The sequence below is a fragment of the Peromyscus maniculatus genome, chromosome 22 (assembly GCF_049852395.1).
Source record: "Peromyscus maniculatus bairdii isolate BWxNUB_F1_BW_parent chromosome 22, HU_Pman_BW_mat_3.1, whole genome shotgun sequence".
NCBI classification, from domain to species: Eukaryota; Metazoa; Chordata; class Mammalia; order Rodentia; family Cricetidae; genus Peromyscus; species Peromyscus maniculatus.
The window spans coordinates 16,544,811-16,560,027 of NC_134873.1; the positions used below are offsets into that span (position 1 = coordinate 16,544,811).

The following is a 15,217-nucleotide window of genomic DNA, read 5'->3' on the forward strand; positions in this document are numbered from 1 at the left end:
AGATGTCTTGTTGTCCTGTTTTCTTGCATCTTACTCTTCTGTCTTCCCTTGATCCTGTCACTTTCAGGTGTCACTCAAATGTGCCTCCTTGTTTCCATACAGATTTCCCCGATACAGATGTTTTACATTGATTTTTTTTTTTTAAGTTCAAGATAGAAGGACTTCACCTTTTCCTAACCCTTAAAAAGATGCAAACAAAGGCTGGAGAGATGGCTCATTGCTTAAGATCTCTGGCTGCTCTTCCAGGAACCTGGGTTTGATTCCCAGCCCTCTCATGATGGCTCACAACCGTGGGTAACTCCAGAGGATCTGACACCCTCTTCGGGCCTCTTAGGCACTTCGTGAATGTGGTGTGTAGACACACATGCAGGCAAAACACCCATAAACATAGAAAATAAGAAAAGAACAAGGAAAGAAAGATTGCAGGACATCGGTTTTTGTTTGTTTGGTTTAATTTGGTTTGTTTTTTTTAAGACAGGGTTTCTCTGTGTAGCCCTGGCTGTCCTGGAACTCACTCTGTAGACCAGACTAGCCTTAAATTCAGAGATCTGCCTGCCTCTGCCTTTCCAGTACTGGGATTAAGAACATGCATCATCACACCTGGCTATTACAGAACATTGTATATGTTGCGGAAGCAAGATACAAAGATCGGTAAAACTTACAGCTACTTCAGAGACATTTTAGGCACTCAAAAAATCTTGGATCACGAGGAAACTGATTGCTCATATTCTCTATGAGATAGTTCTAAAATTGCCATCAACTTTACTGCTCTGCTATGAAACACACAGGTCATGTGTTGTTAGCTTTTTATTGTGGTTATATAAGTAAATGTAAACTTAGCAATTTATTGTAAAGGAGTTCCCAAAGTCTGACATTACCTTTTACAATAGTACTTTTATAGTTAGTAATATAAAATAGTCAGTTTCCTCCCTTGTCAGCCTAAACAAATGTATTTTTATTTCCTCTCTGTTCAGGAGAGTACTGTCAAAAGTTTCATTGTTGCTTAATTTTCAATCATCTGCTTTAACAGGTAAATTCACTATCACTCCAGATTTTTTTCTATGTCATGTATGTGCCACTTCATAGGTTAGTAAATGTCCTCTTCCGATGTATTTTTAAAGCAGTTATATTAATTAGGATTGTGTAACTACTGTCCCCAAAGAAACTGAATTCTGCCCTTCATCTTCAGTGTCCAGAACATCACAGGGTCCTCCTGTCAATCAGCCACCCTTTCTTCATAACTATCAAAAAGAAACAGCAAAGAAATCAGTCAGTAGTGACATTAAAGACATTTTCCTTGCGTCTGTAACATGTGCTGTTGAGTACCATATACACCGTTGATTAAAACTGTTTTTCTCGTAGTTCTTTAGAACATTGGCATCTGTTTGTATTTTTTCTTTTGTTTTGTTTTGTTTTTCAGCAAAGGCCGGCTTTTTCCTCGGGTCACTAGGTAGCTTTAGCTACTTCTGTTCATGCATCTTGCTTTCATCCTTCAGGGGCTCTGGACAGCTGAGCTGTGCAAGGAATGCCTATGATGGATGGAAATGGAAATCTGCCTTCCCTGAGCAAAGAGCAGAGAGTGCCCAGAATATGGCCTGGGACTCATCTGGTGGATTCCAGCACACACCCTCACCTCCCTCAGCAGGAACATGAGCTCACGTGTTGTTCCCCCTGGAATGGCTCTTTTCCTGTTAGAAAGGGTCACCCTGGCCAGGCGGTGGTGGCGCACGCCTTTAATCCCAGCACTCGGGAGACAGAGGCAGGCGGATCTCTGTGAGTTCAAGGCCAGCCTGGTCTACAGGGCGAGATCCAGGAAAGGCGCAAAGCTACAGAGAGAAACCCTGTCTCGAAAAACCAAAAAAAAAAAAAAAAAAAAAAAAAGGGGGTCACCCTGAAGCTTGGGACAGGATACTTTCCCTTACCTGTGTAAACAGCTCTCTTCTCCAGATATCAGACACACATACACACACACACACACATACACACACACACACACACACACACACACACACACACACACACACACACACACACTATATGTAATATAGATAGAGTTTTGTGGTTGTTTGGACAGACTCTCACTATGTAGCCTAGGTTGGACTTGAACTCTTGCTTCTCCTGCTTACAACCATACACGCCACACCTGGCTGAGGCGAGGCTCTTTCCAGATAATTTGAAAGTTGGTATCCTGGAAAGGGGATCTCTGGGATGACCCTAGTTTATTGATGCTTTGTCTCTGCACAGCCGATCACTCAGGGATAGCCACACCCGCTGGGGTAAGGCTTTGCTGGGGAGCTGCTTGCCAAGAAATTGGCCAGAGCTAGGTATGATTTCACATGCCTGTTATCCAAGCACCGGGGAGGATGAGGCAAGGAGATCACAAGTTCACATCAAAGTTCACATCATATTGATTAGCGTGAGTTCAAGGCCAGCCTTGGTGACTTAGCAAGACCCTTTCTCAAAATGAAAACTGAAGATCTGGGGCATCAGGCTTAGGTATCCAGGTTCTGGATCTCACTCCCCCAACATCGGGGAAGAGTGGGGGAGACTTGGCCTGGAGGCCCTCGCTATGGCCTCTTTCATCTCCGTTACTCACTCTGCTCCTGAGAAAGCCGCCCCTCACCTGGCATGCTCACTTCTTTCTTTGCTGTGTTCGGAGGTGTGGGTTTCATTTGTGGCCTAGGGAGACATAGAGAGGCCCAGTTGGGGGGTGATCTTTACTACAGCTCACACCCACCTGTGAAGAGGGCGGAACCATTCTGACACCCTCAGCAACCCTTCCGGGAACTTGGGTATCAGCTCCATAGATCCCGGTCATCCCTGCCCCCCCTCCCGCCCCCGACCCCTGCTCTCTTTTCCCTCCAATGTTAACATGGAGCAGAGTATTAGACGTGGGAGACTATGGAGAGGAGTGTCACCAGGCATCCGGGTGGGCACCGGGAACGCCAAAATCCCGTTCGGACTATGCAGGCTGGTCTGCCCACCTCCCCACCCCCGCAGCTGGGGAAACTGAGCCTGAAAGCGGCTTGCTGTAGGAAGAAGCGCTAACTCTCCTCTCCCAGCTGGGTCCATCTCTCCCGGGGAAGGGCTGGAGCATGGCTGGCCAAATCTTGCAGACAGCTGAGGCTCGGAGCAACTCACCAGGGAGAGGGCAGAGCAGGAGGACTGGGTGCCCCGGAAGCGGAAGCGTTTGCGCAAGGCCTCTAGTACCTGAAGGGATGGTAAACACCCACTTGTGTTGATCGAATTTAGGCCTCTGGGTCAGGAGTGCGGGGAGCTGACTGGGTACTCACCTTCTTGTCTGTGAGGCAGCCAAACACTAAGATGAAGACACCCTGAGGAGAGGGGGGTTAGGGAGCTGGTTAGTGTGGGGGGAGGCTCACTCCCCGCTTCCTCTCCCCACCTTCTATTCTCAGACCCTTTTTCTGATCCGTATCCCAAGTCACCTCCTCAGTTTCGGCACCGGTCGGCACCATTTGGTACTGTGTGCGCACGTGTGCATGCATGTGCTGTCTACATGCTACAGTGTGCACGTGGAGGTCAGAGGACAATGTGAGGGGTTCGGTTCTCTCCTTCCACCATCTAGGGCCCAGGGATCAAACTCAGATTGTCAGGCTTGGCGGCGGGCACCTTCACCTGCTGAACCATCTCGCTGGCCCTCGAGTGCCTTTCCTAAGATCGGGTTAAGATTTGGTACCGGGGGTTGGGGATTTAGCTCAGTGGTAGAGCGCTTGCCTAGCAAGCCCAAGGCCCTGAGTTCAGTCCTCAGCTCCGGAAAAACCAAAACCAAAACAAACAAACAAAAAAAGATTAGGTACCGATGAAATCTATACTTTGACACAATCATAAGAAAACCAGAGTGCAGAGAGGTTATATAGTTTGCCCAGAGTTATCCAGCCAGACAGTGAAGGAATGGGATCTAGATTCAACCCCCTTCTAAAATTCTTGAGCCCAGTGATGGGCAGTGACTTAGACCATCATATACAGCAGCACCCACCCTTGCCACTTACCTGGAAGCTGTTGAGAATGGTGAAGACGTACTGAAAGACGACAGAGCCTTGATCAACTATAACGGCCACACCCAGTGCCCAGGTGAGGCCAAAGATGGGCGTGAGAATAAGCAGGGCCTTAAGCACCCCCATGAGAGCGTGGCGCTTTTCCGAGGGGGGTCCCTCTGACAGAGATGGTCTCAGGAGCTTCAGCACAACGATGACCAGGACCAGCGCGTTCACCGTGACGATGGCCAGCACCGGCTCGCTGAAGGCGTGCAGCGCGACTCCGTCTCCACTCAGCAAGCATTTCCCCTCCCACAGGTATTTCCCCTGAGGCAAGTAGAGGCCCAGGGTGGCCCCTGCGAACCCCAGTGGGCACAGGTAGCCCAGGATCACCATCAGGGAGAGGACCAAGTACTTGGACAGCTGATGGAAGACAAAGAGCAATTGGTGAGCCAGCACCAGGGCCTGTGCCAGCATCCAGAAAAAGGTGGCCAGGTAGAAAAAGTGACACAGGAAAGCGGTGGCTAGGCAGGGAAGGCTGTGGTGCCCGGAAGGAACGAACGGGCTTCCCAGGAAGCACGCGTCTGCGACCAGCAGGCAGATCACCATGTTATACAGGGCCGCGTGGCGGAAGAAGGCGACCTTGTTCCGAACCACCGCGCCCCACACCAGCCTGTAAATGACCAGGCACACGAGCAGTGCCAAGATGGAAGCCCCGACACCCACTTGGCTCAGCAGGTCCAGGGTAGGATTCTCCGGGACGGTGTGCTGGGACATGAGGATGGAAAAAGCAGTGAGATGCCGGCAGAAGCACTGAGTGGCGGTGCTGGCGTTGGCCGCCTGGACCTGGCACCCTTTATCCGACCACCCGCCCTGACCCTGGTGGAGACTGTGGTCCCAGAAGACACAGTGCAGGGTTCCGTTCACGTCTGCAAAGTCGATGAGAAGCTCTGCCTTTGTGAAGGCCTGGCCATCTGCTGTGATGGAGACCACAAGGATCAGCCCGGGAGTGGCATACGGCGTGTTCCACAGCCCTTGTACATAGTGTGCGGGCAGGCGGTGGTCCAGTTTCTGCAGTACTAGGCTAGTAATGCTGACATTAGTTCCGTTTTGGACCAGCGGGGCCAGGGAATGCCATGGAATCCGTGCCTGCAGGAGGGGCCAGGCCGAGTAGGACATTTGGTAGCTGGGAGGAGAGGTGTGTGGGAGGAGCTGGCTCTGCAGGAACACATTAGATGAGCGGAAGAGGAAAGGATGCCGCTGTGGGCTCAAGCTGTGGACCAGCGTCTCCACGGCCGCCAGGAAATCTGAGCCCATCGAGGGCTCCTGGGCCTGGGCCAGAGTCCACAGGGCGCTGATGTTCCCATCTAGAATCTTGTCTGTGGTTGTCAGGAGATCCTGGAGGGACCAACAGTAAGGAGGCGTGTGATTTGCCAGTTTCCAGGGGCCCCTGCACCTAGACCGCACCCCGCCCCTCCATGGCAAGACCCCGGGCTGGAGAGAAGATGGTTACCGGAGGACAGGTCTGTGAGGAGACCGTCTAAAGCAGGGGAAGGGGTCACGTCAGCAACTACTGGGGCCTCTTGGGTTCACGGTCTCCAAACCACACCCAGATCCTCTGCCTTATGCCTCTTCTCCCACTTGCATCCCTCGGGACCTCCCAAGTCCTACAAAGATCCCTCTTCAACTCCATAACCTGTCCACTTCTGAAAAGCCAGGAATGGTGGCCAGTGGCAAGGGAGGACACTGTTCTAAAGTTGAGAGCCACGTGAGGTCTGCGTGGCCATCACTGCAGTTCAGTGGGTGACAGGAAGGGTGTGTGGTATCTTGGGTCTTTTTTTTTTTTTTTTTAAACAGGGTTTCTCTGTGTAGTCTTGACTGTCCTGGAACTCACTCTGTACACCAAGTTGATCTCCAACTCCCAGAGATCCACCTGCCTCTGCCTCCGGAGTGCTGGGATTAAAGGCGTGTGCCACCACTGCCTGGCTGCCTGGCAATACCAAGGGCGTCTGGGTGTCTTTGTGCCTATTGGGTTATCATGTATGGCGTGTGTATTCGATGATCCCATGCTGTGTGCCCGTGCGTGTCTCTGAAACTCATGCCTCTGCACCCCTCCCTGCCTTCCAATATCAGGCTTTCTTTACTCCCCATGGCTTTGGAGACTGGTCTTTAAGAACAGAAGAAGCAGGAGCCAACACCTAGACTCCAAAAAGGTCCCTGTTGAGCTGCCCACGTGATACCAGAAGGGCACGGGATAAAAGAGCCACACACACCCCCAGTTGGCTCCCAGTGTGGCTCCGAGATCTTATGTTGGAGAATATCATTTTAAGGTGCGTTACTTTTGTTTATGTTGCATTTGTTTAACTCTGTGAAGCTGTGTTACTGTGCCTGTCTAAAACACCTGATGGGCTAATAAAGAGCTGAACGGCCAATAGCGAGGCAGGAGAAAGGATAGGCGGGGCTGGCAGGCAGAGAGAATATATAGGAGGAGAAATCTGGGAGAGGGGGGAGAAGAAGGAGGAGGATTTCAGGCGTCAGCCACCCAGCCACCCAGCCACCCAGCCACCCAGCTACACAGCTACACAGCCAGACACAGAATAAGAAGGAAAGAAAAGGTATACAGGAATAGAGAAAGGTACAGCCCTGAAGCCAAAGATAGATGGGACAATTTTAAGTTAAGAAAAGCTGGCTAGAAACAAGCCAAGCTAAGGCCGGGCATTCATAACTAAGAATAAACCTCCATGTGTGATTTATTTGGGAGCTGAGTGATGGGCCCCCAAAAGAGCAGAAACAAACAACAACAATCTCACCTTCAGGGCACTGTCTGTCAGCTCTGTTCTTGTCTCGGCTACCACACTGGCCAGGAAGGTCACAGTGTGCAGCATTTCTCGTAAGTCAGAGGAGGTGCTGGCCACCCCCACCTGCCCTTGCAGCTCTCTCAGGATACGTGGCACCTCCTCATCTGGCTTTCCCTGGCCTTCCAGCAGCAGCTGACAGAAAAGACAGTGGGAAATCCTTTCCAGGGAGGAGCCACATCTTCCCCCAACTCAGTCAGCTCCTTGTCCCTGGGCTCCAGAGCCCTCGGAGAAGAAGGGATGGGCAGGTAGAAGGAGCCCATGATGCTGATTTAAGAGGACAGACACTACTTGATGGGAATGTTTGAGACAACCACCCACCCACCCCACCCCACCCCGGTCCCTGGAGGACCCATTCCTTCTTCCTAGGTCTGCTAGGGGTCCAGATCAGAGAGAGGCTGATAACAGGTAAGCCGACATCAGCAAAGTTTCCTGAATCTGAATCCTAAGGGAAGGAGAAGGAGAGGCATGGAGGGAGGGAGGGAATGCAGGCAGGCAAGTAGGCAGGTAAGTGGACAGACCGGCAGGTGGGCGGGCAGTTAGGCGTGGTTTACTGGGACAGTCATGGAGGTAGCATCTTTACCTGGGCTTCAAGACACAAGCTTAGGATCTTTGCCTCTGTGCAGCTGTTCTGGATGGGCCCCCAGATGCCATCAGACCCACAGAGCCTCTTTACCACGCCCCTCTTATTCACAGGACACGGGGCCTGTGCCACGAAGCCAGCCTTGGTGACATTCCAGGCAACCACTGAGAAGTCCTCTGGGCAGGTAGTGTCTCCATCTGAACAAGGATCAGTGAGGCCTCAGCAGCCACAATATAGCCAGAGCCTTTGTTCTGACCAAAACCTATGCAGGCCTCGATACCTGACTCAGTGGCAAGGAACAAAGGAAGAGACCCCGTGTTCCAAGGACAAGCCACTTAGAGGTCAGCCGACGGGACCCGGGGCCCACATACCCTGGATGACGGTGATGGAGACAGGAGCCACAAGAGGAGGCAGGTTCGGACTGTGAACGGTACATGTATATGTGGTGTCAGCTGCTGGGCAGCGCTGAACAGTCAGCACCAGGCATTGGGAATCTGATGTATTATACAAGGAGGCTGAGGGGAGAAAGAAGAGAAAAGTGAACCATCACTGGCGGAAGCAGGTCCTAAAATGGCCACTTCAGAGTGGTCTTGGAGGACAAAACTGTGAGGAAGAGCTGAATGGTGTGTCAGCATCCAGCTACTGCATACAGAATTTGGGTTTCACTGAATGTGCCCTGTCGGGTCTCTAGCTCTGGGACTTGGTTTCAACATATTTTAAAATGCTCATTCTTGCTAAAAAGAATCGTTTTAGTTTGAATTATGCACATATCTATGTATCTTTGTGTGGATATGTGCATGAGCATCAGTGCCCACGGAGTCCAGAAGGGGGGCTTTAAGATCCGCTGGAGCTGGGGTTACTTGTGGTAAGCTACCTGGTACGGATGCTGGGAACTGATCTCGGGTCCTCTGGAAGAGCAGCAAGTGCTTTTAGTTGCTAAGCCATCTCTCTAGCCCCAGTGCCCGGCCCTTTTTTTAAAAAAGGATTTATTTATTCATGTATCTTATGTATATGAGTGCTCTGTCTTCATGCACACCAGCAGAGGGCACCAGATCCCATTACAGATGGTTGTGAACCACCCACCATGTGGTTGCTGGGAATTAACTCGGGACCTCTGAAAAAGCAGTCGAGTGCTTTTAACCACTGAGCCATCTCTCCAGCACCCCAGTTTCCTCCTTTTTAAAAACAGGATGCTATTAAACTAACCTCATGGAGTTTACTGCAAGCGTGAAATGGGAGTGTGAGATGGAAGGTTTCTATCGACAGAACAGGGATTGTTCTGATGGGGTGAGAATACAGTTGAACATGGTCACCAACTCCCATCCTCAACTGTAGCCTGTGCCGCCCAGAGGGACCCGTCACGTCGTTCATCTTTGACGGTCTCCTACCTTGGCTTCCCTCCCCGGGACTCCAGAGAGCAGTGTAGTTCAGTTTTGTGAGCGGTACGCAGCAGCTCAGCTGGAAGCCAGTGGAGGCAGCACAGGAGATGGACAGCTCGTCTGGGAGCCGAACCACGTCTTCCGTCTTCAAGGGCACCTGCACCACCCGATCCAGCCTCCGCCTGAATCCCTGGGCCTCGAAGATGCTCATGTACGTACCTGCAGAGATATACCCACTCTGCCTGGTGACTTGCCCAGGTCTGCCTGCAAGCCAGTTCTCCACCTCTTTCTAAGTCACAGCCCCGGATCTCCAACTCTCCTCCTCTGCGTAGCACCAGGAGTTTACTCCCAGCCAGAAGGTCCCGGGACGGCCCTTTGGGAGAATATTCCCTCCCCAAGGAGAAAGAGATCTATAGACGAGGCTCTTGGCCTGTCTGTCTTGGCCAGAGCTGATGAACTCTAAGGCGAGCCCCGGCCCCACAGTGCTCCCATGTCATCTAGAGTAGTGATTCTCAATCTGTGGGTCACGACCCCTCTGCGAATTGAATGACCCTTTCACGGGGGTCCCCTAAGACCATCAGAAAACACAGAGATTTACATTACAATTCGTAACAAAATTACAGTGATGACGTATCGAAGAAAATAATTTTGTGGTTGGGGGGGTCACCATAACACAAGAAACCGTAGTAGAGGGTCGCAGCATTAGGAAGGTCAAGGACCATTGACTGCTCTAGACAAGCACCAACCAGTCTTTTCTCAGCTGGAACTGAGTGGTCTCAGTTTTTAACATCCCCTCATATTGTGAATCTTTAGCAGGATTTTTTTTTTTTTCCTGAAAAGTAGTAACTCTCAGATTGACTTTTTGGACATGTGTGTGCGTGTGCGTGTGCGTGTGCGTGTGTGTGTGTGTGTGTGTGTGTGTGTGTATGCATGCGCCCATGCACAAGTATGTTTGCTGTGTGGGTGGGCATGTGCCACAGCATGTGTGGAGGTCAGGGGACAATCGCAGGTGCAGAAACGTATCTTCCACCTTGTTTGAGGCAGGGTCTCTTTGTTGTTTGATGTTACATCTTCTGAGCTCTTCTCCCCCCCCCCCTTCCTTTTTGGAGGTTTCACATAGCCTCAAAGCCACTGTGTACTAAAGGATGATCTTGAACACCTCGCCTTCCTGCGTTCACCTCTCGGATGCTGAGATTATAGGTGTGCACCACCATGCCTGATTTATGAGGTGTTGGGAATTGAACCCATGGCTTCACACCTGCTGGGCAAGCAAGCACTTTACCAACCAGAGCTACATCTGCAGGCCAGGCCAGTCATTTTAACATATAAAAGAATGCCTGCTTCTCTGTATTTGCTCCTGTTGTGAAATATTATTTTAAGATGTGTTACATTTATTTATGCTGTGGGATATTTGTTTAATGATGCAAAGATGTGTTGCATTTGTGTTCTTTTCTAAATGTTTGATTTTTTTAAAAAAAAGATTTGTTTATTATGTATACAGTGTGCTGTCTGCATGTGTCCCTGCAGGCCAGAAGAGGGCGCCAGATCTCATTACAGATGGTTGTGAGCCACCATGTGGTTGTTGGGAATTGAACTCTGGTCCTCTGAAAGCCACCAGTGCTCCTAACCCCTGAGCCACCTCTTCAACCCTTATGTTGCATTTGTTTAACTCTGTGAAGCTGTGTTACTTTACCTGTCTAAAACACGTGATTGGTCTAATAAAGACCTGAACAGCCAATAGCGAGGCAGGAGAGAGAACTAGGCGGGGCTGGCAGGTAGAGAGAATAAATAGGAGGGGAAATCTAGGCTTGAGAGAAGAGGAGGAGTAAGCAAGAAAAGAAAAAGGAGAGGAGGACACCAGGGGCCAGCCACCCAGCCAACTACAGATAAGAAGGGAAAAAAGACATGCAGAATGAAGAAAGGTAAAAAGCCCAGAGGCAAAACAAAGTTAAAGAGAAACGAGATAATTTAAGTTAGAAAAAGCTGGCTAGAAACAAGCCAAGCTAGGGCCGGGCATTCATAAGTAATAAGTCTCTGTGTATTTATTTGGGAGCTGGGCGGCCAGCCCCCAAAGAGTAATAAAAAAAAAAAAAGCCTGTAGTGCCTGCAGCACACCATTCCCAAGAAAGAGGCAAGTGGCATCATCATCCCATCATCCCCCCCCCCCTTTTTTTTGTTTGTGTTTTTACCTCTTTGTATATCAGGACAACATTGGTTTTTTTTTTTTTTTTTTGGTGAAGCCGAGAAAAGGTCTTAGAAACCCCAGACTACAATGCAAACAGTTAGCTGTGGTACAGAATGTTTCCTCACTATGAGACTCTCTCTGCCTTTGCTTCCTCAGCAAATGGAAGGATGGAACGGGTTCAGAAGAGGTGAGCGGGGAGAAGAGGAAGAAAGAGGAAGGAGGAGAAAGAAGTGGGTGGCATACGTCTGTAACCTCAGCACTCAGGAGGCTGAGGCAGGAGGATTGCTGTGAGTTTGAGGCTACAGTCTGGGCTACAGAGTGAGACTCTGTCTCAAAAAACCCGTGGGCGGAAAGGAGAGAGGAGACAGTTGAGGGCTACCTGTCCAGTAACGGGATAAGCTGGCGACGCGAAGGCCAGCCTGGCCCTGAGTGGACATCTGGAACACATTTGTCCCTGGCCGTAGGAAGATGCGTCTGTGGTTGTGTGGGTGCTGCAAGTACCACCTCAGGTTGGTGGCCTCCGCTGTCTTGAGAATGAGGTTCAGGGTGTCCCGAGGCAGCTGGGAGTCCAGGGCTAGGTCTGCAGGAACTGTGGGGACGTAAGAGACAGGGCCTTGGCTAGCAATTCCTCTTCTTCACCTCCTGAGGCCTGCCTCTCCACACCCCTCCGGCACATCTTCCTTCCTGGCCATGCAAGGGTGACTGCTCCACCTCAGCCTACTGGACCCTCCCGCTGAGAACTGAAATGCCAAGCTCTCTGGCTCACAACTTTCCCTTTCCAGAGATTTGGGGCTGCTTCAGGGAAGCCCTGCCCCACCATATGTCTTCAGAGCTGCTTTCTTTTCCTTTTCCTTTTTGTAATATGAATTTTAAAAGGTCTTATAATAAAAAACCCAGAGCCAGATATCAGAGAAGCGGAACAGCCAGCCACTAGCTTACCTCTACGAAATCCTCAACCTCAAGAGAGCGAGTTCCTGTTTCCTCACACCTTATACACCTTTCTGTGTCCTGCCATATTACTTCCCAGGATTAAAGGCATCTGTCACCACTGCCTGGTTCTCTTTTTCTCATGTAGCCCAGTGTGGCCAAGAGTTCACAGAAATCCAGATGGATCTCTGCCTCCTGAGTGATAGGATTAAAGATGTGTGCCACCACTGCCTGACCTCTATGTCTAATTTAGTGACTGGCTCTGTCCTCTGATCCCCAGGTAAGCTTTATTGGGGTACACAATATATCACCACACTTTTTTTTTTTCTGTGTAACAGCCCTGGCTGTCCTGGTACTCACTCTGTAGACCAGGCTGGCTTCGAACTCACAGAGATCCACCTGCCTCTGCCTCCTGAGTGCTGGGATTAAAAGTGTGTACCACTGCTGCCCTGCCCAGAGCTACTTTCTTTAGTCTCATTTTTCAAGTCCCAAGCTTAGGACTTTCTTTTCTTTTTTCTATTTTTTTTCCCTCAGTCAGAGGAGTAGCTGGGCTTGGACTAGCTGCCAGAAACATAGGTCCAAAGAAAAAGCACAAACAAACGAAAAACCCCAACAACCCAGAACAATTTGGAGATACTAGTTTCCAAGTTCCCAATCCCTCCTTACCGGGTGTCAGCGACTGGCAGTAGCCAGGAGCAGGACCGTGGAAACTGCGGCATCTACAGAGATCGATTTCCGATCTGACGCCGCTGTAGCAGGTAGGATAAAGGGAGCAAAGCCTAGCATTCCACCGGTAGCCAGGGAGGCAAAAGCAGAGCCGAGTCCCATCCTGTTTGACGCGACATTCTGTGACGGAGGCAGACAGGCTGAGAAAGTGAGGCCGTGGGACCAGCCAGTGTCTGATTCCTGGGAGGTCTCAGGGCTGGCTGACACTAATCTCCAAGTCCCAGGAGATCAGTCCCACCCACCCAGGCATCCAGGACTCAGAGCAGCAGACCATGCTGGACAAGGACACCCCGGCGAAGTTCCCCCACACTCTGCCTGCCCCTGGTACCCTCTGCTCAAGTTAGAACACTGAGGCACGAACAGGAGGGGAGAGGTCTGTCCGGAAAGGAGATGAGGAAGAAACTGGGCCAGGGAGAATTAATCCAGTTGCAACCCGCGGGGAATAGGGAGAGCTCGCTGTATCTTGGGCAAGCTGGTTAGCTAGTGAGCTGGGAGTCTGTGTGCTGTTCCCACGGAGCCCCGTTACCGGCCAACTGCTACCTGTTGTAAGGCCAAGGGCAGTAAGCATTCGTGGGCGAAGGAATGTCCAGGCGGCTGGAAGAGTCAAGTTCTTAGGGAGCTGCTGGGGCCGGGTCCTGTTTGGAAATCCCAGCTGGACGTAGCTGGAGACCAGCGCTGATTCTACAGATGCAAAAGGGCAGCAGAGAAGAGGCGGTGAGGCCCCAGTGAGGTCCCCTTGGCCTTTCCGTACTCAGCTGGACGTCTCTGGGGACGCAAGCAGATGTCGTTTCCCAGAGCCTGCCTAGGTACACACAGGGTGCAGGACAGCCACAACTCCTGCTTAGCAGAGGTGCGTTCTGGTCCATGTCATCATCGCAAAGGTGCACATGTGTCCCCAGGCCTCCTATCTAAAGGCTGGTGTAGGACCTGTCTGCCCCGCCCCCCAGAGTCTGTCCTCTCTCTGCCCACCTCGCTGCCCCCCATCCTGTTCTTCTTTTCCTCTTCCTTCCCCCCACTCCCCACCAGTCCCTCCACTCACCCCCTACTCCATTGTTTGGGTTCAGTTGCTGCCCAGAATTCCCTGCTGACGGTTTGAGTTCCTGGAAAGAGACAAGAGGAGAGAGATCTGAGGCAAGGAGAGGCTGGTCCCGAGTTCCTCCCAGCCCACCCCAGGGGCAGCCTGGCTATGCTGCTATGACTTATTTAGTCTCTTAGAAACTTTTTTTAGGCTAGAGGCCAAATGTAAATATCTGGAGGGAGAAAAGGCCTTCAGAAGATGGGGGGCAGAGACACAATCCCAGGGACCCCGACAGGACCAGCAGTCCCATCTGAAACCAGGAAGCAGGCACACCCTGGGAGTCAACATGCTTTGCTTAGTTCCTTCCTGAATTTACCTGTCCCTGGGCCTCTAGGCTAATTGAGATGGCTGGGTCCAGAGCTCCGACAGGGAGGCAAGGGGCCTGCGAATTAACCCACTCTTTCCTCTCAAAAATCTCATGTGCACAATGCGTCTCTAAACCAGGTGGCAGCACACACTTGCAATCCCAGCACCCAGGAGGCTGAAGCAGGACTTGTAGCAAGTTCAAGGTCAGCCTGGGCTACATAGTGTGTTCCAGACCAGCTTGGGCTACAGAATGAACGTTTATCTCAACAAACAAACAAACAAACAAACAACAACCACCCCCAAAATATAAATAATAAAACCAGAAGGAGACCAGGTATGGTGGCTCATGCCTGTAATCCCAGCACTTAAGATAATGAGGCAGGAACATCCCTTAAGCTCAAGAGTTCAAGACCAGCCTAGGCAACAAAGCACACACACACACACACACACACACACACACACACACACACACACATACACACACACACATATACACACATACACACACACACACACACACACACACACACACACTAAAAACAAGAAAGTAAAACTTGGTGGATCCATAAATACGAATATAATATAAACAGATAAGACTCAGAGAAAGCTACAGATAGGAATTTAGATCTGGGAATTGCAATAGATTTGGAGTTGTAGATAAGTAAAGAATGATATCCATGCTTTCCTTGGAGGAAACATTACAGAATACAAGCCCAGGCTCCACCACTGCCTCCCAGACTTTCTCCCATCTATGCCAATAAGCTTCCAGCCTGCAAAGGTTTTCTTTTCGGTTCATTATAAATTGCCAGTCTGGCCAGAAGAGCCTTTGTCCAAAGTGCAGCAGGTGCCACGGGACTTCGTAGGGTCTCAGATAAAAACATGGGCGTGTCCCGTCACCCTGGGCAGGAAGACTGGCTTCTTTGGGGGGTCTTGCAAGCTGGTTCCTTCCCTCCACCTGTCCTCTCATCCCACACCTTGTGGTCCCTCGAAATCTGAGGCTCTGGTTGTGGCCTCTGCAGATGTGTCCCCGGGGTCCTCATCCCAGTACTTACTGACTGGACTGTGGGGACAAACGTTGACTCCAACTCCAGCCGGAGAAGAGTCATGGCCAGGAGCAGCTGGGAGAGAGCTAGAGAGGCCATGGCTTGATGGAGCAGTCCCTAAAAGCCCTCCAGCTGTCCCA

General features: G+C 50.8%; 1 protein-coding gene across 3 annotated transcripts in view; it reads right to left on the reverse strand.

Annotated features, from left to right (window-relative positions):
* Positions 1-792: 792 nt before the first annotated feature.
* Adgrf3 (adhesion G protein-coupled receptor F3) overlaps positions 793-15,217 on the reverse strand; it is a 30,973-nt gene continuing 16,548 nt past the window's right edge. Inside the window, exons 2-14 of one of the 3 annotated variants that reach the window (XM_076558650.1) lie at positions 13,690-13,750; positions 13,191-13,331; positions 12,591-12,770; positions 11,377-11,586; positions 8,822-9,031; positions 7,805-7,948; positions 7,434-7,630; positions 6,806-6,985; positions 4,011-5,393; positions 3,294-3,335; positions 3,142-3,210; positions 2,624-2,679; positions 793-1,241 (exon numbers count right to left, since the gene is read on the reverse strand). In XM_076558650.1, the coding sequence (XP_076414765.1) occupies positions 1,217-1,241; positions 2,624-2,679; positions 3,142-3,210; positions 3,294-3,335; positions 4,011-5,393; positions 6,806-6,985; positions 7,434-7,630; positions 7,805-7,948; positions 8,822-9,031; positions 11,377-11,586; positions 12,591-12,770; positions 13,191-13,218 (2,724 nt within the window). In that variant the 5' untranslated portion in view covers positions 13,219-13,331; positions 13,690-13,750 and the 3' untranslated portion in view covers positions 793-1,216. Of the gene's footprint in view, positions 1,242-2,596; positions 2,680-3,141; positions 3,211-3,293; positions 3,336-4,010; positions 5,394-6,805; positions 6,986-7,433; positions 7,631-7,804; positions 7,949-8,821; positions 9,032-11,376; positions 11,587-12,590; positions 12,771-13,190; positions 13,382-13,689; positions 13,751-15,217 lie in introns of those variants that run through there. The other 2 variants (XM_076558651.1, XM_076558652.1) reach the window with 2 other exon arrangements.